The sequence below is a fragment of the Somniosus microcephalus genome, unplaced genomic scaffold (assembly GCF_052327205.1).
Source record: "Somniosus microcephalus isolate GS21.2 unplaced genomic scaffold, FLI_Smic_1.0 unresolved_chr6, whole genome shotgun sequence".
Taxonomy (NCBI): Eukaryota; Metazoa; Chordata; class Chondrichthyes; order Squaliformes; family Somniosidae; genus Somniosus; species Somniosus microcephalus.
The window spans coordinates 13,199,176-13,215,065 of record NW_028225184.1 but is presented as its reverse complement, the minus strand read 5'-3'; the positions used below and the strand labels follow the sequence as shown (position 1 = coordinate 13,215,065).

Sequence of the window (15,890 nt, the reverse complement as noted above, 5' to 3'; positions counted from 1 at the left end):
ACACAGATGCAAAAAATTCATTTAAAACCCCGCCTACATCATCTGGCTCTACACACAGATTGCCACTTTGGTCCCTAATGGGCCCTACCCTTTCCCTGGTTATCCTCTTGCCCTTAATATACTTATAAAACATCTTAGGATTTTCCTTTATTTTGCTCGCCAGTGTTATTTCATGGCCCCTCCTCGCTCTCCTAATTTCTTTTTTAAGTATGCCCCTGCACTTTTTATACTCCTCTAGGGCTTCCTCCGTCTTAAGTCTTTTTAGAGGTCCTGTCCTTCACCGAGGGGAGTATGGAGACAGGAGCCTCTCGGTCCTGTCCCTCACCGAGGGGAGTCTGGCGACAGGAGCCTCTCGGTCCTGTCCCTCACCGAGGGGAGTCTGGAGACAGGAGCCTCTCGGTCCTGTCCCTCACCGAGGGGAGTCTGGCGACAGGAGCCTCTCGGTCCTGTCCCTCACCGAGGGGAGTATGGAGACAGGAGCCTCTCGGTCCTGCCCCTGACCGAGTGAGTCTGGAGACAGGAGCCTCTCGGTCCTGTCCCTCACCGAGGGGAGTCTGGAGACAGGAGCCTCTCGGTCCTGTCCCTCACCGAGGGGAGTCTGGAGACAGGAGCCTCTCGGTCCCGTCCCTCACCGAGGGGAGTCTGGCGACAGGAGCCTCTGGAATCTTTTCAATCCTTCTTCACAGCCTCTCCTTCTTCACACAGAGCCTGTGCCGACACCCACAGTGGAAATCACAAAGATCGGCGTTGGTACGCTGTGCAATGTTACGCTGATCTGTTCTGCCGGGACGAGAGATCACCCTGTCATCAGTTGGACAGGGACGGAAGGAGTGACGAGAGATCATTACTTTCATCAGCTCTCTGGGAATAGTACGACACTGGAACTTTCGGTGAATCTGTCTGCAAAAATCGATTATCGTTGTACCATCCGCAATCCCACTAGCGAGAAGAGCACGAGTTCTACTGTAGAGGATCCGTGTCAGAGGCAAAGTATGTGTCTACCTTATCGAATGAAGGATATACTTGCGTTAGAGGGAGTGCAAAGAGTGTTCACTAGAATGATTCCTGGGATGGGGGGATTGTGCTATGAGGAGACTCGCCCTATACTCTCTGGAGTTTCGAAGAATGGGAGGTGATCTCATTGAAGCATACAAAATTCTTACAGGGCTTGACAGGGAGGTTGTGATAGAGCTGTACAAAACGCTAGTTCGGCCACAGCTGGAATACTGTGTGCAGTTCTGGTCGCCACACTATATAGGAAGGATGTGATTGCATTGGAGAGGGTGCAGAGGAGGTTCACCAGGATGTTAGCTGGGCTGGAGCGCTTCAGCTATGAAGAGAGACGGGACAGGCTGGGGTTGTTTTCCTCAGAGCAGGGAAGGCTGAGGGGGGACCTGATTGAGGTGTACAAAATTATGAGGGGCATAGATAGGGTAGATAGAAAGGAACTTTTCCCCTTAGTAGAGGGGTCAATAACCAGGGGGTCATAGTTTCAAGGTAAGGGGCAGGAGGTTTAGAGGGGATTTGAGGAAAAACTTTTTCATCCAGAGGGTGGTTGGAATCTGCAACTCACTGCCAGTGCTTCAAGTGTGGTCTAACCAAGGTATATGGAGACCAGAACTGTGCACAGTTCTCCAATTGTGATCTAACCTAGGTATATGGAGACCAGAACTGTGCACAGTGCTCCAAGTGCGGTCTAACCAAGGTATATGGAGGTCAGAACTGTGCACAGTGCTCCAAGTGCGGTCTAACCAAGGTATATGGAGGTCAGAACTGTGCACAGTGCTCCAAGTGTGGTCTAACCAAGGTCTATGGAGACCAGAACTGTGCACAGTGCTCCAAGTGTGGTCTAACCAAGGTATATGGAGACCAGAACTGTGCACAGTGCTCCAAGTGTGGTCTAACCAAGGTCTATGGAGACCAGAACTGTGCACCGTGCTCCAAGTGTGGTCTAACCAAGGTATATGGAGACCAGAACTGTGCATGTTGCTCCAAGTGCGGTCTCACCAAGGTATCTGGAGACCAGAACTGTGCACAGAGCTCCAAGTGTGGTCTAACCAAGGTATACGGAGACCAGAACTGTGCACGTTGCTCCAAGTGCGGTCTAACCAAGGTATATGGAGACCAGAACTGTGCACAGAGCTCCAAGTGTGGTCTAACCAAGGTATACGGAGACCAGAACTGTGCACAGTGCTCCAAGTGTGGTCTAACCAAGGTATACGGAGACCAGAACTGTGCACAGAGCTCCAAGTGTGGTCTAACCAAGGTATACGGAGACCAGAACTGTGCACGTTGCTCCAAGTGTGGTCTAACCAAGGTTCAAAAGAAGTTTAGCGTAATCCCTCTACTTTTCAATTCTATCCCTCTAGAAATGAAACCCCCGTGCTTGGGGTTGAGTTTTTTTACGACCTTATGCATCGCTACTTTTGGCGATTTCTGCATTTGTCCTCTAAGATCCCTTTGTTCCCCTACCCAGTTTAGATTGTTGACTACCCATAATAATAGAGTCATAGAGTAATACAGCACGGATAGAGGCCCTTCGGCCCATCGTGTCCGCGCCGGCCATCAAGCCCTGTCTAATCTAATCCCATATTCCAGCATTTGGTCCGTAGCCTTGGATGCTATGGCATTTCAAGTGCTCATCCAAATGCTTCTTAAATGTTGTGAGGGTTTCTGCCTCCACAACCCTTTCAGGCAGTGAATTCCAGACTCCAACCACCCTCTGGGTGAAAAAGTTCTTTCTCAAATCCCCTCTAAACCTCCCGCCCTTTACCTTGAATCTATGCCCCCTAGTTATTGACCCTTCTACTAAGGGAAAAAGCTCCTTAGTGTCCATCCTATCTATGCCCCTCATAATTTTGTACACCTCAATCATGTCCCCCACTCAGCCTCCTCTGCTCCAAGGAAAACAAACCCAATCTGCCCAGTCCCTCTTCATAGCTGAAGCGCTCCAGCCCTGGTAACATCCTGGTGAACCTCCTCTGCACCCTCTCCAAAGCTATTACATCCTTCCTGTAGTGTGGCGACCAGAACTGCACACAGTATTCCAGCTGTGGCCTAACCAGTGTTTTATACAGCTCCATCATAACCTCCTTGCTCTTATATTCTATGCCTCGGCTAATGAAGGCAAGTATCCCATATGCCTTTTTTACCACCTTATCCACCTGTTCCGCCGCCTTCAGGGATCTGTGTACTTGCACACCCAGATCCCTCTGACCCTCCGTCTTGCCTAGGGTCTTTCCATTCATTGTGTATTCCCTTGCCTTGTTAGTCCCCCCAAAGTGCATCACCTCGCACTTTTCCGGGTTAAATTCCATTTGCCACTGTTCCGCCCATCTGACCAACCCATCTATATCGTCCTGCAGACTGAGGCTACCCTCCTCGCTATTTACCACCCTACCAATTTTTGTATCATCCGCGAACTTACTGATCATACCTTTTACATTCATATCCAAGTCATTAATGTAGACCACAAACAGCAAGGGACCCAGCACCGATCCCTGTGGTACCCCACTGGCCACAGGCTTCCAGTCACAAAAACAACCTTCGACCATCACCCTCTGCCTTCTGCCACTAAGCCAGTTTTGTATCCAATGTGCCAAGGCACCCTGGATTCCATGGGCTCTTACCTTCTTGACCAGTCTCCTGTGCGGGACTTTATCGAAGGCCTTACTGAAATCCATGTATACCACATCCACTGCGTTACCCTCATCCACACACCTAGTCACCCCCTCAAAAAATTCAATCAAATTAGCCAGACATGATCCTCCCTTGACAAAACCATGTTGACTATCCCCGATTAACCCTCGCTTCTCCAAGTGGAGACTAATTTTGTCCCTCAGAATTTTTTCCAATAATTTTCCTACCACTGATGTTAGGCTCACTGGCCTGTAGTTCCCCGGTTTTTCCCTACCACCCTTCTTGAATAATGGTACTACATTAGCGGTTCTCCAGTCCTCTGGCACATCCCCAGGTTGGTTGACCTCCTTATTTCACTTACCAAAATGTACTGATCTGATCACACTGACCTGTGTTGAAATTCTTTTGCCAATAGTTTAACCAATTGCTTCTTCCCGTTGAATGCCTTGTAGGGTCCTCCACAGGAAACAATCCATCCTATCTCAATTACATTATCATCGCTGTCGTAGCCATTGTCATCATCGCCATTGCTGTCACAGCCATTGTGTGTGGTCGTAGACGATATATGGCGCATCAAAGATCGGGAAGAGGACGTACAGGACGTAAGAGGCCATCTTAATCTCAAGCAATGGTGGGGGGTCACAGTACGTCAAGAAACTGACATTTCACCTCTCGGGGGACCTGTGTTCCAACCCACCTGTCTCGGGATGTGGGCGTCTCTGGCGAGGCCAGCATTTATTGCCCATCCCTAGTCGCCCCTTGAGAAGGTGGTGGTGAGCCGCCTTCTTGAACCGCTGCAGTCCGTGTGGTGAAGGTGCTCCCACAGCGCTGTTAGGGAGGGAGTTCCAGGATTTGGACCCAGCGACGATGAAGGATTGGCGATATATTTCCAAGCCGGGATGGTGTGTGTGACTTGGAGGGGAACTTGGAGGCGGTGGTGTTCCCGCGCGCCTGCTGCCCTTGTCCTTCTAGGTGGACGAGGTCGCGGGTTTGGGAGGTGCTGCCCAAGAAGCCTTGGCGAGTTGCTGCAGTGCATCTTGTAGATGGTCCACACTGCAGCCACGGTGCGCCGGTGGTGGAGGGAGTGAATGCTTAAGGTGGTGGGTGGGCTGCCGATCAAGCGGGCTGCTTTGTCCTGGATGGTGTTGAGCTTTTTGAGTGTTGCTGGAGCTGCACTCATCCAGGCAAGTGGAGAGTATTCCATCACACTCCTGACTTAGAAACATAGAAGATAGGAGCAGGAGTAGGCTATTCGGCCCCTCGAGCCTGCTCCGCCATTTAATGAGATCATGGCTGATCATCCAAATTCAGTACCCTGTCCCTGCCTTCTCCCCATATCCCTTGATCCCCTTAGCCTTAAGAAATATATCTAACTCCTTCTTGAATATATTTAATAAATTGGCCTCCACTGCCTTCTGTGGCAGAGAATTCCACAGGTTCACCACTCTCTGGGTGAAGAAATTCCTCCTCATCTCTGTCCTAAATGGCTTACCCCTTATCCTTAGACTGTGACCCCTGGTTCTGGACTCCCCGACCATCGGGAACATCCTTCCTGCATCTAGTCTGTCCAGTCCTGTTAGAATTTTATAAGTTTCAACGAGATCCCCTCTCATTCTTCCAAACTCCAGCGAGTATAAGCCCAATCGACACAATCTCTCCTCATACGCCATTCCTGCCATCCCAGGTATCAGTCTGGTGAATCTTCGCTGCACTCCCTCCATGGCAAGAACATCCTTCCTCAGATAAGGCGACCAATACTCAAGGTGTGGTCTCACCAAGGCCCTGTACAACTGCAGCAAGACATCCTTGCTCCTGTACTCGAATCCTCTCGCTATGAAGGCCAACATACCATTTGCCTGCTGCACCTGCATGCTTACCTTCAGCGACTGGTGCACAAGGACACCCAGGTCTCGTTGCACTTCCCCTTCTCCCAATCTATTGCCGTTCAGATAATAACCTGCCTTCCTGTTTTTGCCACCAAAGTGGATAACCTCGCATTTATCCACATTATATTGCACCTGCCATGCATCTGCCCAATCGCCCAACCTGTCCAAATCATACTAGAGTTTCTCGGCATCCTCCTCACAGCACACACGCCCACCCAACTTTGTGCCTTGTAGATTGTAAAGTCTGTGGGTTGTTTAGTTAATTAATACACAGACTCCAAGAGTAACTTAAAACAGGACTTTACTATTCGAAGGTCAGGGCGAATCTGCCAAATAAATCCTGACACAGCACTTATATACCGGTGTGGCCACCGTCGGTATTACAGTATACAGAAGCCAACAAAGTAGTGCCACACCTAAAATAGTTCTCTTAAAGGTGAACGGTTACATACAATGGTTTTCTTAAAGGTAGACGGATACATACACTACAATCCTCCCTTTTTAGCTTACAACATACTTAGTCCCCCATTAAACATAACATATATTCAACTTCATGTAAAACAATTCACAGGTATAATCTATGCGGGAAACAGTTTACAGATTCAGTCTCTGCGGGAACAGTTCACAGATTCAGTCTCTGGTCTTGACTCGGTCCGAACAACATCTCTGTGGTGTAGCCGGTTCACATTGCTAGCGTGACTCATCCAATAGTCTTTCCCTTGACTTAACAGCTTGAACTTCCGTCCTGCTGAACCAGCAGTGCTGACTTTTACAAACAGCTGGACTGCCTTGGTAATTTTTCCTACTTGCCAACTGATTTGGCTCCCTTCGTAGGGCCCACGTACATGATCTGGTAGAAGTGATAATGATTTAGATGGTTATCACTTTCTGCTTCGTCTTTTTCTTTTCTGCTTCTTGGAGACTCTCGGGGCTCCCTTATCAGCTGCCAGCTGTAGCGCCACCATCTCCCTATGTTCCTTAGACTTTAAGTGCTTCATCCTGATTTCTGCACTTTGGGAGTTTTCATCACAAGCTGGGCAGACCAAGTCATCGTAATATTCCGTGTCACTCAACAGGTCATGGTAATATTCGGTGTCGTCCTGAGCTAGTCTAGCGAGAGGGCCTGCTACTTCTTCCTTACCCAACTGGACGTTAGCCGACTGTTGTTCCCTCCCTAGACATCTTTCCTGAAGAGACTTCTTCATGCGTTCATATTCATCCCGCTCTTCCTGGGTTTCCTGCAAATCCTTCACTAATGACCTCATTTGTGATTCCAATACTTCCCCTTCCATCAGGGATTGATTGATCGGGCTATTCAATCCTTCCACTGGAGGAGCTGTTTCAACATTCTGTAGTTCACATTGACGTGATTCAGCGTACTTTCGGCAGCCCCGTAAAATCTGTGTTGCAACCTCAACTATTCCCCAAACTTTTGAGAGCTCCGAACCCCTTCCCTTTGAAGATTGAAGCTCGTGTTCAAATGGTTCCCATTGCAGAGTCTTGTCCCTCAGCATATGAAGGAGTTGGCTGACCGTTAACTCTTCCACGGGGACCCTGTGGATCAGAGTCTTCTCCATTTCATCCACCTTTTCCTCCAATGCTTTCACCTTTTTTTCCTCTTGTACTTTGGCTTTAAGCGCTCGGAGAAGTTGCGCCTTGATGCTCTCTAGCTCATGTTCAGGGGCCATTCTTACAGTCTCTGTGTTTCTTACAGTTGCCTTTTCTTTCACTGAAAGGATTCCCAGTTGAATCTGTTCTTCAAGTTGTTGAACCTCGGTCATTGCCGCCTCATATTTGTCTTGGGTTTCCTTCAATATTTTTATGAGTTCTTGGACATCTTGACTTTCATGTTCTGCCATGTCTTTCACCTCTAATTTCTCATCTATGGATGGAACTTCTACCGATGAGTCAGTCTTGGCCTTGAGCTCATCAAGAATTTCCTGCAGCCTTTGGACTTCTTGCTCATGTTCAACCTTTAGTTGCTCATATGCTTCCACTGAAACTAGCTTTTCGGAGGTTGCCGAGTTAACCCCTTCCAGAATTGTAGCCTGGGCCTGTTCATACTGTTCCTTCAACTTCTCAAACTCTGCTTGTAAGGAGTCGTAGAGAAGAACTGGAATAAAATCCTGGCTTCCTGAAGATTCCTCTTCACTTGCTTCTTTCTGCAAATATTCTAACTCCTGAACATCATAAGGGAGATGTGATCGGTGATTGGTCACGATGGCTCTATGGTCGCTCTCTGCTTGAGCTAGCTGCTTCTGTTGTCTTTCCAGATTCTCCCATTCGGTGTCATAGAACTTTTTCATTGTTTTCATCTCTTGTACGAGACGGTAACTCAATTGTTCTAATTGTTGTCGTAATTTGAAATAAAGTTGAGTCCGAGCTCGGTGTTCTTCCGTCATGGATATGTCCTTAAACTGAACAGACTCAGAATTCTCTGTCAAACTATGTTGTCGTTGTTCGGTGGAGATCTGTTCTGAAACTTTGTTCTTCTCTGGAGCATAAGCCTTTATGCATGCCTTCGTTTTTCCAACCTTAGTCGGCAAGTCCATTTTAGCCTTGTCTTTCACATTTGGGTTGGTCTTATCGTCATCCGATTCAGAATCTGAGCTGATCGTCTGCACCGAGTCCTCACTCATTATGGCTTTTAGATAGTGCCATTCCATGTCTATTTTCTTGATCCACTCCCGTCCTAGAAGTGGTGGTCCTCCCTCAGGTAGTACGTATAAGTTCATTCTTGGGTGTTCTTTACCCCTATCTCTCACCTTGACTCTTATCTTTCCCATGGGGTATACTTTATGCCCCGTGTATGTCTGCAATACGAACTTGGTATCTCTTAAGGGTATATGTGAGAATAGCTGGTGGTAATCCCTTCGATTTATGACTGATAGAGCTGATCCAGTATCCAACTCCATTTTCACTTGGACTCCAGCTATTTTTAGCATGACCCAGATAGTTTGTAGGTCAGCTTCCTTACTCACATTGTGAATTCTCAGACTACCCAGCTCCTGGCCATTTGGGTCTGAGTCCGAATTCTGTTCGTCTGAACTCTTCTCAGCCACCTTGTGTACCTTGTTGTACTTTTCCTGTGATGGCTTCCTTTGGTTGTTGGTCTTCTTCCCTGACCGGCATACCTTAGCTATGTGACCCAGTTTGCCACATTTCCTACATTCCTGGTTCTTAAACCAGCATTGGTTCTGGTCGTGTGTTGTCTTCCCACAACGATAGCATTTTGTTGTTGTCGAGGTAATTTGATCCACACTGAGTGCCGCTGTCTTTAGCTGCATTTCCGCAGTTCCCTTCGCTGTGGCTTCATGCAATGCTGCAATAAGGACAGCCCTGTCAAGTGTAAGGTCGTTCTCTTCGAGTAGTCGCTTTTGCGTTCCTTCCTTTGACAACCCGCACACGAACTTGTCTCGCAATGCCTCTGTCAGATTCCCTCCAAACTGGCAGTATTTCGCTAGTCTACGCAGTTCGACCAAGTATTCTGCGTTGCTCTCGTCTTTCCGTTGCGTTCTCGCATAGAATTTGAATCGTTCCGCCAACATCAACGGTGTGGGGTTCAAGTGATCCTTCAGAACAGCCACAATATCATCGAAAGTCTGATCCGCCGGTTTAGCCGATGATAGTAGATGCTTCAAGAGCCCGTATGTCTTCGCGCCCATCGAGTTTAGCAAGGTTATAGCTTTGTCATCTTCTTCTATTTTATTGGCCTCACAATAGATCTCAATGCGTTCCACATACGTGGCCCAGTCTTCTACCTCGGAATTAAAATCGTTGATGTTACCACGCTTAGGCATCTTCCTCTCTTCCTGATAACACCACGGATTATTTCTTTAAATTTTCTTTTTTTTTTTCAAGATGGCGGTTCCCGCGAAAATGGCGGTTTCCCGCGCTTATCTTCTCTCCCCGCCCACTTCAATGGCGGTTCCCCGCTTCTGTCTTCTTCTCCGCCTAATGGCGGTTTCCCGTGTTTCTTCCCCTGGCGGGAGGGGTACACTTTCCCCACGGGCGACGGCCGCTGGCTTTCAGGTTCACAGCCTGCGCGTCGGCTTCAGTGCTTTCCCTTTTCTTGGCAGGGCAACCGGCGCTGGGTACACCCCGTTGACGGCGAACAGGTTCAGCCGCTGGGCTGGCTCTCGCTCAGTTCCCCTTGCTCGGGCTCTGTCTCTCTCCCGCTCGCTCGGCTCTACCGGTGCTGGGTACACCCCGTTGATGGAGAACAGTTTCAGCCGCTGGACTGGCTCTCGCTCAGTCTCCCTTGCTCGGGCTCTGTCTCTCTCCCGCTCGCTCGGCTCTACCGGCGCTGGGTACACCCCGTTGATGGAGAACAGTTTCAGCCGCTGGGCTGGCTCTCACTCAGTCTCCCTTGCTCGGGCTCTGTCTCTCTCCCGCTCGCTCGGCTCTACCGGTGCTGGGTACACCCCGTTGACGGAGAACAGTTTCAGCCGCTGGACTGGCTCTCGCTCAGTCTCCCTTGGTCGGCTCTGCCTCTCCCGCTCGCTCGGCTCCCAATCGCGCCTCCCAGCCCTCTCGCAGTCCGGTGCTTCCCTCCCCGGCTGCGGCTGAGTTTATCTCTTCCCGTGCCTACGTTCCCGGTCGCAGCGCTTCGTGGCCTCGGTCGCAGCCCGGCCTTTTTCGCCGGTCGCGGTCTAGCTGTCTCACGACGCCGTTGCGTCCCCAGCCTGTCTGTACCGCGGCTTCCTTGCTCCATGCTGCCCCAGTCTCAGCGCCTCTGGACCCGACTTCTGTCCGGCTCCTTTCCCCCGACCGTGGTCGCGTGCACCGCCCTTATGCTCCGGTTATTCTTTTTACTTTTCCCTTACTCACAGTCACCGTGGCCGCCTTGCTTCTCGTGCTGATCGGCTCACTCCTCACCGTGGCAGAAGGGACAGTCAGTGCCTGTTGCTGATGGAAGTCTTTGTCTCTGAATTCTTCCTCCTTTCTAGTTCTGCAGCCTCGAGTTTTCTCCCAGCAGAACGACGAGGGCAGTTGCCTCTTCTCGACGCTCGTTAACTGCTTCGGAAGTATTGTTGCCGCAGGGTACGATCGGACTCGTCGCCACTGTAAAGTCTGTGGGTTGTTTAGTTAATTAATACACAGACTCCAAGAGTAACTTAAAACAGGACTTTACTATTCGAATCTGCCAAATAAATCCTGACACAGCACTTATATACCGGTGTGGTCACCGTCGGTATTACAGTATACAGAAGCCAACAAAGTAGTGCCACACCTAAAATAGTTCTCTTAAAGGTGAACGGTTACATACAATGGTTTTCTTAAAGGTAGACGGACACATACACTACATAGATGGTGGAAAGGCTTTGAGGAGTCAGGAGGTGAGACACTCGCCACAGAATACTCAGCCTCTGACCCGCTCTTGTAGCCACAGTATTTACGTGGCTGGTCCAGTTAAGTTTCTGGTCAATGGTGACCCCCCAGGATGTTGATGGTGGGGGATGCGGTGATGATAATGCCGTTGAATGTCAAGGGGGAGGTGGTTAGACTTTCTTATTGGAGGTGGTCATTCCCTGGCACTTGTGTGGTGCGAATGTTGTTTCCCATTGATTAGCCCAAGGCTAAATGTCGTCCAGGTCTTGCTCTGCACTCTGACCTTCTCTTGGCTTCTCTCGTTACAGGGTTGTTTTCTCTGCTCAACCACACCGACCTGGCGGAATCCGCAGTTTGCAACAATTACGTGAGTCGTCACTTCACAGAAATCACAGAATCACAGAAACGCCACAGTGCAGATAGAGGCCATTTCGGCCCATCGAGCCTGCACCGACACATATCCCACCCGATCCCCGTAACCCCTACACCAACACATATCCCACCCTATCCCCGTAACCCCACGTATTTAATCCCCCTAACACTAAGGGTCAATTTTTATCATAGCCAATCAACCTAACCCGCACATCTTTGGACTGTGGGAGGAAACCGGAGCACCCGGAGGAAACCCACGCAAACACGGGGAGAATGTGCAAACTCCACACAGACAGTCACCCGAGGCCGGATTCGAACCCGGGTCTCTGGCGCTGTGAGGCAACAGTGCTAACCACTATGCCACCGTGCCACCCTCCCAATTCATTCGCCCCCGCGCTACCCGCCTCGTACCACCCCCATGGTTGATCTCTCTATCCTCTCCTGTAAGGGGGCCACTCCAGGTGTGATCTCCCACCCACACCCGCCCGCCCCGTGTCTGTACTGAGTTAACTGATACCACGGCTCCCCCCCCCGCAATGTGTGATCATAGAATCATAGAATGGTTACAGCGTGGAAGAAGGCCATTCGGCCAGTCGAGCCCGTGCTGAATCTCAGTTAATCTTCAGCCCCACACAAAGACACGTAGAAACATCGAAGATACGAGCAGGAGGAGGCCATTCGGCCCCTCGAGCCTGTTCTGCCATTCAATGCGATCATGGCTGATCATCCAAATTCAGTACCCTGTCCCTGCTTTCTCCCCATACCCCTTGATCCCTTTAGCCTTAAGAAATATATCTAACTCCTTCTTGAATATATTTAGTGAATTGGCCTCCACTGCCTTCTGTAGTAGCGAATTCCACAGGTTCACCACTCTCTGGGTGAAGAAATTCCTCCTCATCTCAGTCCTAAATGGCTTACCCCTTATCCTTAGGCTGTGAGCCCTGGTTCTGGACTCCCCGACCATCGGGAACATCCTTCCTGCATCTAGTCTGTCTAGTCCTGTCAGAATTGTATAAGTTTCAATGAGATCCCCTCTCGTTCTTCTGAACTCCAGCGAGTATAAGCCCAATCGACCCAATCTCTCGGCATACGGCAAGGTCCCAAGTCCCATTGCCCGCTCTGAATGCCAAATGTTTTGACAGTCCTCGCCAGTATTCCACAGTGAGGTCTGAAATAGATCAACGGTAGCGTAGTGGCAACGACACTGGGCTAGTAATCCAGAGGCCTGACTAATGATCCGTGAGACGGCAGTTCAAATCCCAGCATGGCTGTGGAATTTAAATTCAGTTATTGAAATAAATCTGGAATAAAAAGCTAGTATCAGTAATGGTGACCATGAAACTATCAGATTGTTGTAAAAACCCATCTGGTTCGCTAACGTCCTTCAGGGAAGGAAAACCGCTGGTCTGGGATAAGATGAGACTTGGTCTCCACAATGGCGGCGACCAATACTGTCATGGACAGATGAATCTGCGAACTGTCCCACAGACCAGTCAAGCAACAGCCTGACATAGTCATACTCACCGAATCATACCTTTCAGTCAATGTCCCGAACTCCTCCATCACCATCCCTGGGTATGTCCTGTCCCACCGGCAGGACAGACCCACCAGGGGTGACGGGACAGTGGTATACAGTCGGGAGGGCATAGAAACATAGAAACATAGAAGATAGGAGCAGGAGTAGGCCATTCGGCCCCTCGAGCCTGCTCCGCCATTCAATGAGATCATGGCTGATCATCCAAATTCAGTACCCTGTCCCTGCCTTCTCCCCATATCCCTTGATCCCTTTAGCCTCAAGAAACATATCAAATTCTTTCTTGAATATATTTAATGAACTGGCCTCCACCGCCCTCTGTGGCAGAGAATTCCACAGGTTCACCACTCTCTGGGTGAAGAAATTCCTCCTCATTTCAGTCCTAAATGGCTTACCCCTTATCCTTAGACTGTGACCCCTGGTTCTGGACTCCCCCGCCATCGGGAACACCCTTCCTGCATCTAGTCTGTCCAGGCCTGACCGAATTTTATAGGTTTCGATGAGATCCCCTCTCAATCTTCTAAACTCCAGTGAGTATAAGCCCAATCGACCCAATCTCTCCTCATACGTCATTCCTGCCATCCCAGGTATCAGCCTGGTGAATCTTCGCTGCACTCCCTCCATGGCAAGAACATCCTTCCTCAGATAAGGTGACCAAAACTGCACACAATAATCAAGGTGTGGTCTCACCAAGGCCCTGTACAACTGCAGCAAGACATCCTTGTTCCTGTACTCGAACCCTCTTGCTACGAAGGCCAACATACCATTTGCCTTCTTAACCGCCTGCTGCACCTGCATGCTTACCTTCAGCGACTGGTGCACAAGAACACCCAGGTCTCTTTGCACTTCCCCTTCTCCCAATCTATTGCCATTCAAATAATAATCTGCCTTCCTGTTTTTGCCACCAAAGTGGATAACCTCACATTTATCCACATTATAGTGCATTTGCCATGTTTCTGCCCAATCACCCAACCTGTCCAAATCGTACTCGAGTTTCACGACATCCTCCTCACAGCTTACCCTCCCACCCAGCTTTGTGTCGTCTGCAAATTTGGAGATATTACATCCAATTCCCTCGCCCTCAACATTGACTCCGGACCCCATGAAGTCTCATGGCTTCAGGTCAAACATGGGCAAGGAAACCTCTTGCTGATTACCATCTACTGATGATGAATCAGTACTCCTCCATGTTGAACATCACTTGGAAGAAGCACCGAGAGTAGCAAAGGACACAGAATGTAGTCTGGGTGGGGGACTTCAATGTCCATCACCATGACTGGGTTCGGCAGCACCACTGCTGACCGAGCTGGCCGAGTCCTAAAGGACATAGCTGCCAGTCTGGGCCTGCGACAGGTGGTGAGAGAACCAACACGAGGGAAAAACCTCCTTGACCTCGTCCTCACCAATCTACCTGTCGCAGATGCATCTGTCCTTGACAGTATTGGTATGAGTGACCACCACACAGTCATTGTGGAGACGAAGTCCCGTCTTCACACTGAGGACACCCTCCATCGTGTTGTGTGGCACTACCACCGTGCTAAATGGGATAGATTCAGAACAGATCTAGCAGCTCAAAACTGGGCATCCATGAGGCGCTGTGGGCCATCAGCAGCAGCAGAATTGCATTCCACCACAATCTCTAATCTCATGGCCCGGCATATCCCTCACTATACCATTACCACCAAGACAGGGGACCAACCCTGGTTCAATAAGGAGTGCCAGGAGCAGCACCAGGCGTACCTAAAAATGAGGTGCCAACCTGGGGAAGCTGCAACACAGGACTACATGCATGTTAAAAAGCAGAAGCAGCATGCTATAGACAGGGCTAAGCGATCCCACAATCAACGGATCAGATCAAAGCTCTGCAGTCCTGCCACATCCAGCCGTGAATGGTGGTGGACCATTAAACAACTAACAGGAGGAGGAGGCTCCATGAATATCGCCATCCTCAATGATGGTGGAGCCCAGTACGTGAGTGCAAAAGACAAGGCTGAAGCGTTTGCAACCATCTTCAGCCAGAAGTGCCGAGTGGATGATCCAGATCGGCCTCCTCCTGAGGTCCCCACCATCACAGAAGCCAGTCTTCAACCAATTCGATTCACCCTACATGATATCAAGAAACGGCTGAGCACACTGGATACAGCAAAGGCTGTGGGCCCTGACAACATCCCGGCTATCGTGCTGAAGTCTTGTGCTCCAGAACTAGCCGTGCCTCTAGCCAAGCTGTTCCAGTACAGCTACAACACTAGCATCTATCCGACAATGTGGAAAACTGCCCAGGTATGTCTTGTCCCCAAAAAGCAGGACAAATCCAATCCGGCCAATTACTGCCCCATCAGTCTACTCTCAATCATCAGCAAGGTGATGGAAGGTGTCGTCGACAGTGCTATCAAGCGGCACTTACTCACCAATAACCTGCTCACTGATGCCCAGTTTGGGTTCCACCAGGACCACTCGGCTCCCGACCTCATTACAGCCTTGGTCCAAACATGGACAAAGGAGCTGAATTCCAGAGGTGAGGTGAGAGTGACTGCCCTTGACATCAAGGCAGCATTTGACCGAGTCTGGCATCAAGGAGCCCTAGTAAAACTGAAGTCAATGGGAATCAGGGGGAAAACTCTCCACTGGCTGGAGTCATACCTAGCACAAAGGAAGATGGTTGTGGTGGTTGGAGGTCAATCATCACAGCCCCAGGACATCGCTGCAGGTGTTCCTCAGGGCAGTGTCCAAGGCCCAACCATCTTCAGCTGCATCATCAATGACCTTCCCTCCATCATATGGTCAGAAGTGGGGATGTTCGCTGATGACTGCACAGTGTTCAGCACCATTCACAACTCCTCAGATAATGAAGCAGTCCATGCCCGCATGCAACAAGACCTGGACAACGTTCAGGCTTGGGCTGATAAGTGGCAGGTAACATTCGCGCCACACAAGTGCCAGGCAATGACTATCTCCAACAAGCGAGAGTCTAACCACAGCCCCCTGACATTCAACGGCATTACCATCGCCGAATCCCCCACCATCAACATCCTGGGGAGTCACCATTGACTAGAAACTTAACTGAACCAGCCACATAAATACTGTGACTACAAGAGCAGGTCAAAGGCTAGGTATTCTGTGGAGAGTGT

At 49.8% G+C, this 15,890-nt stretch overlaps 1 protein-coding gene across 1 annotated transcript in view; it reads left to right on the top strand.

The window, feature by feature from the left end:
* The window catches only part of LOC147087094 (CD48 antigen-like), a 47,233-nt gene that overhangs the window by 13,546 nt on the left and 17,797 nt on the right, over positions 1-15,890 (top strand). Inside the window, exons 4-6 of the mRNA XM_085978043.1 lie at positions 706-990; positions 4,092-4,241; positions 11,165-11,223. Of these exons, the coding sequence (XP_085834169.1) occupies positions 706-990; positions 4,092-4,241; positions 11,165-11,223 (494 nt within the window). The remainder of the gene's footprint in view (positions 1-705; positions 991-4,091; positions 4,242-11,164; positions 11,224-15,890) is intronic.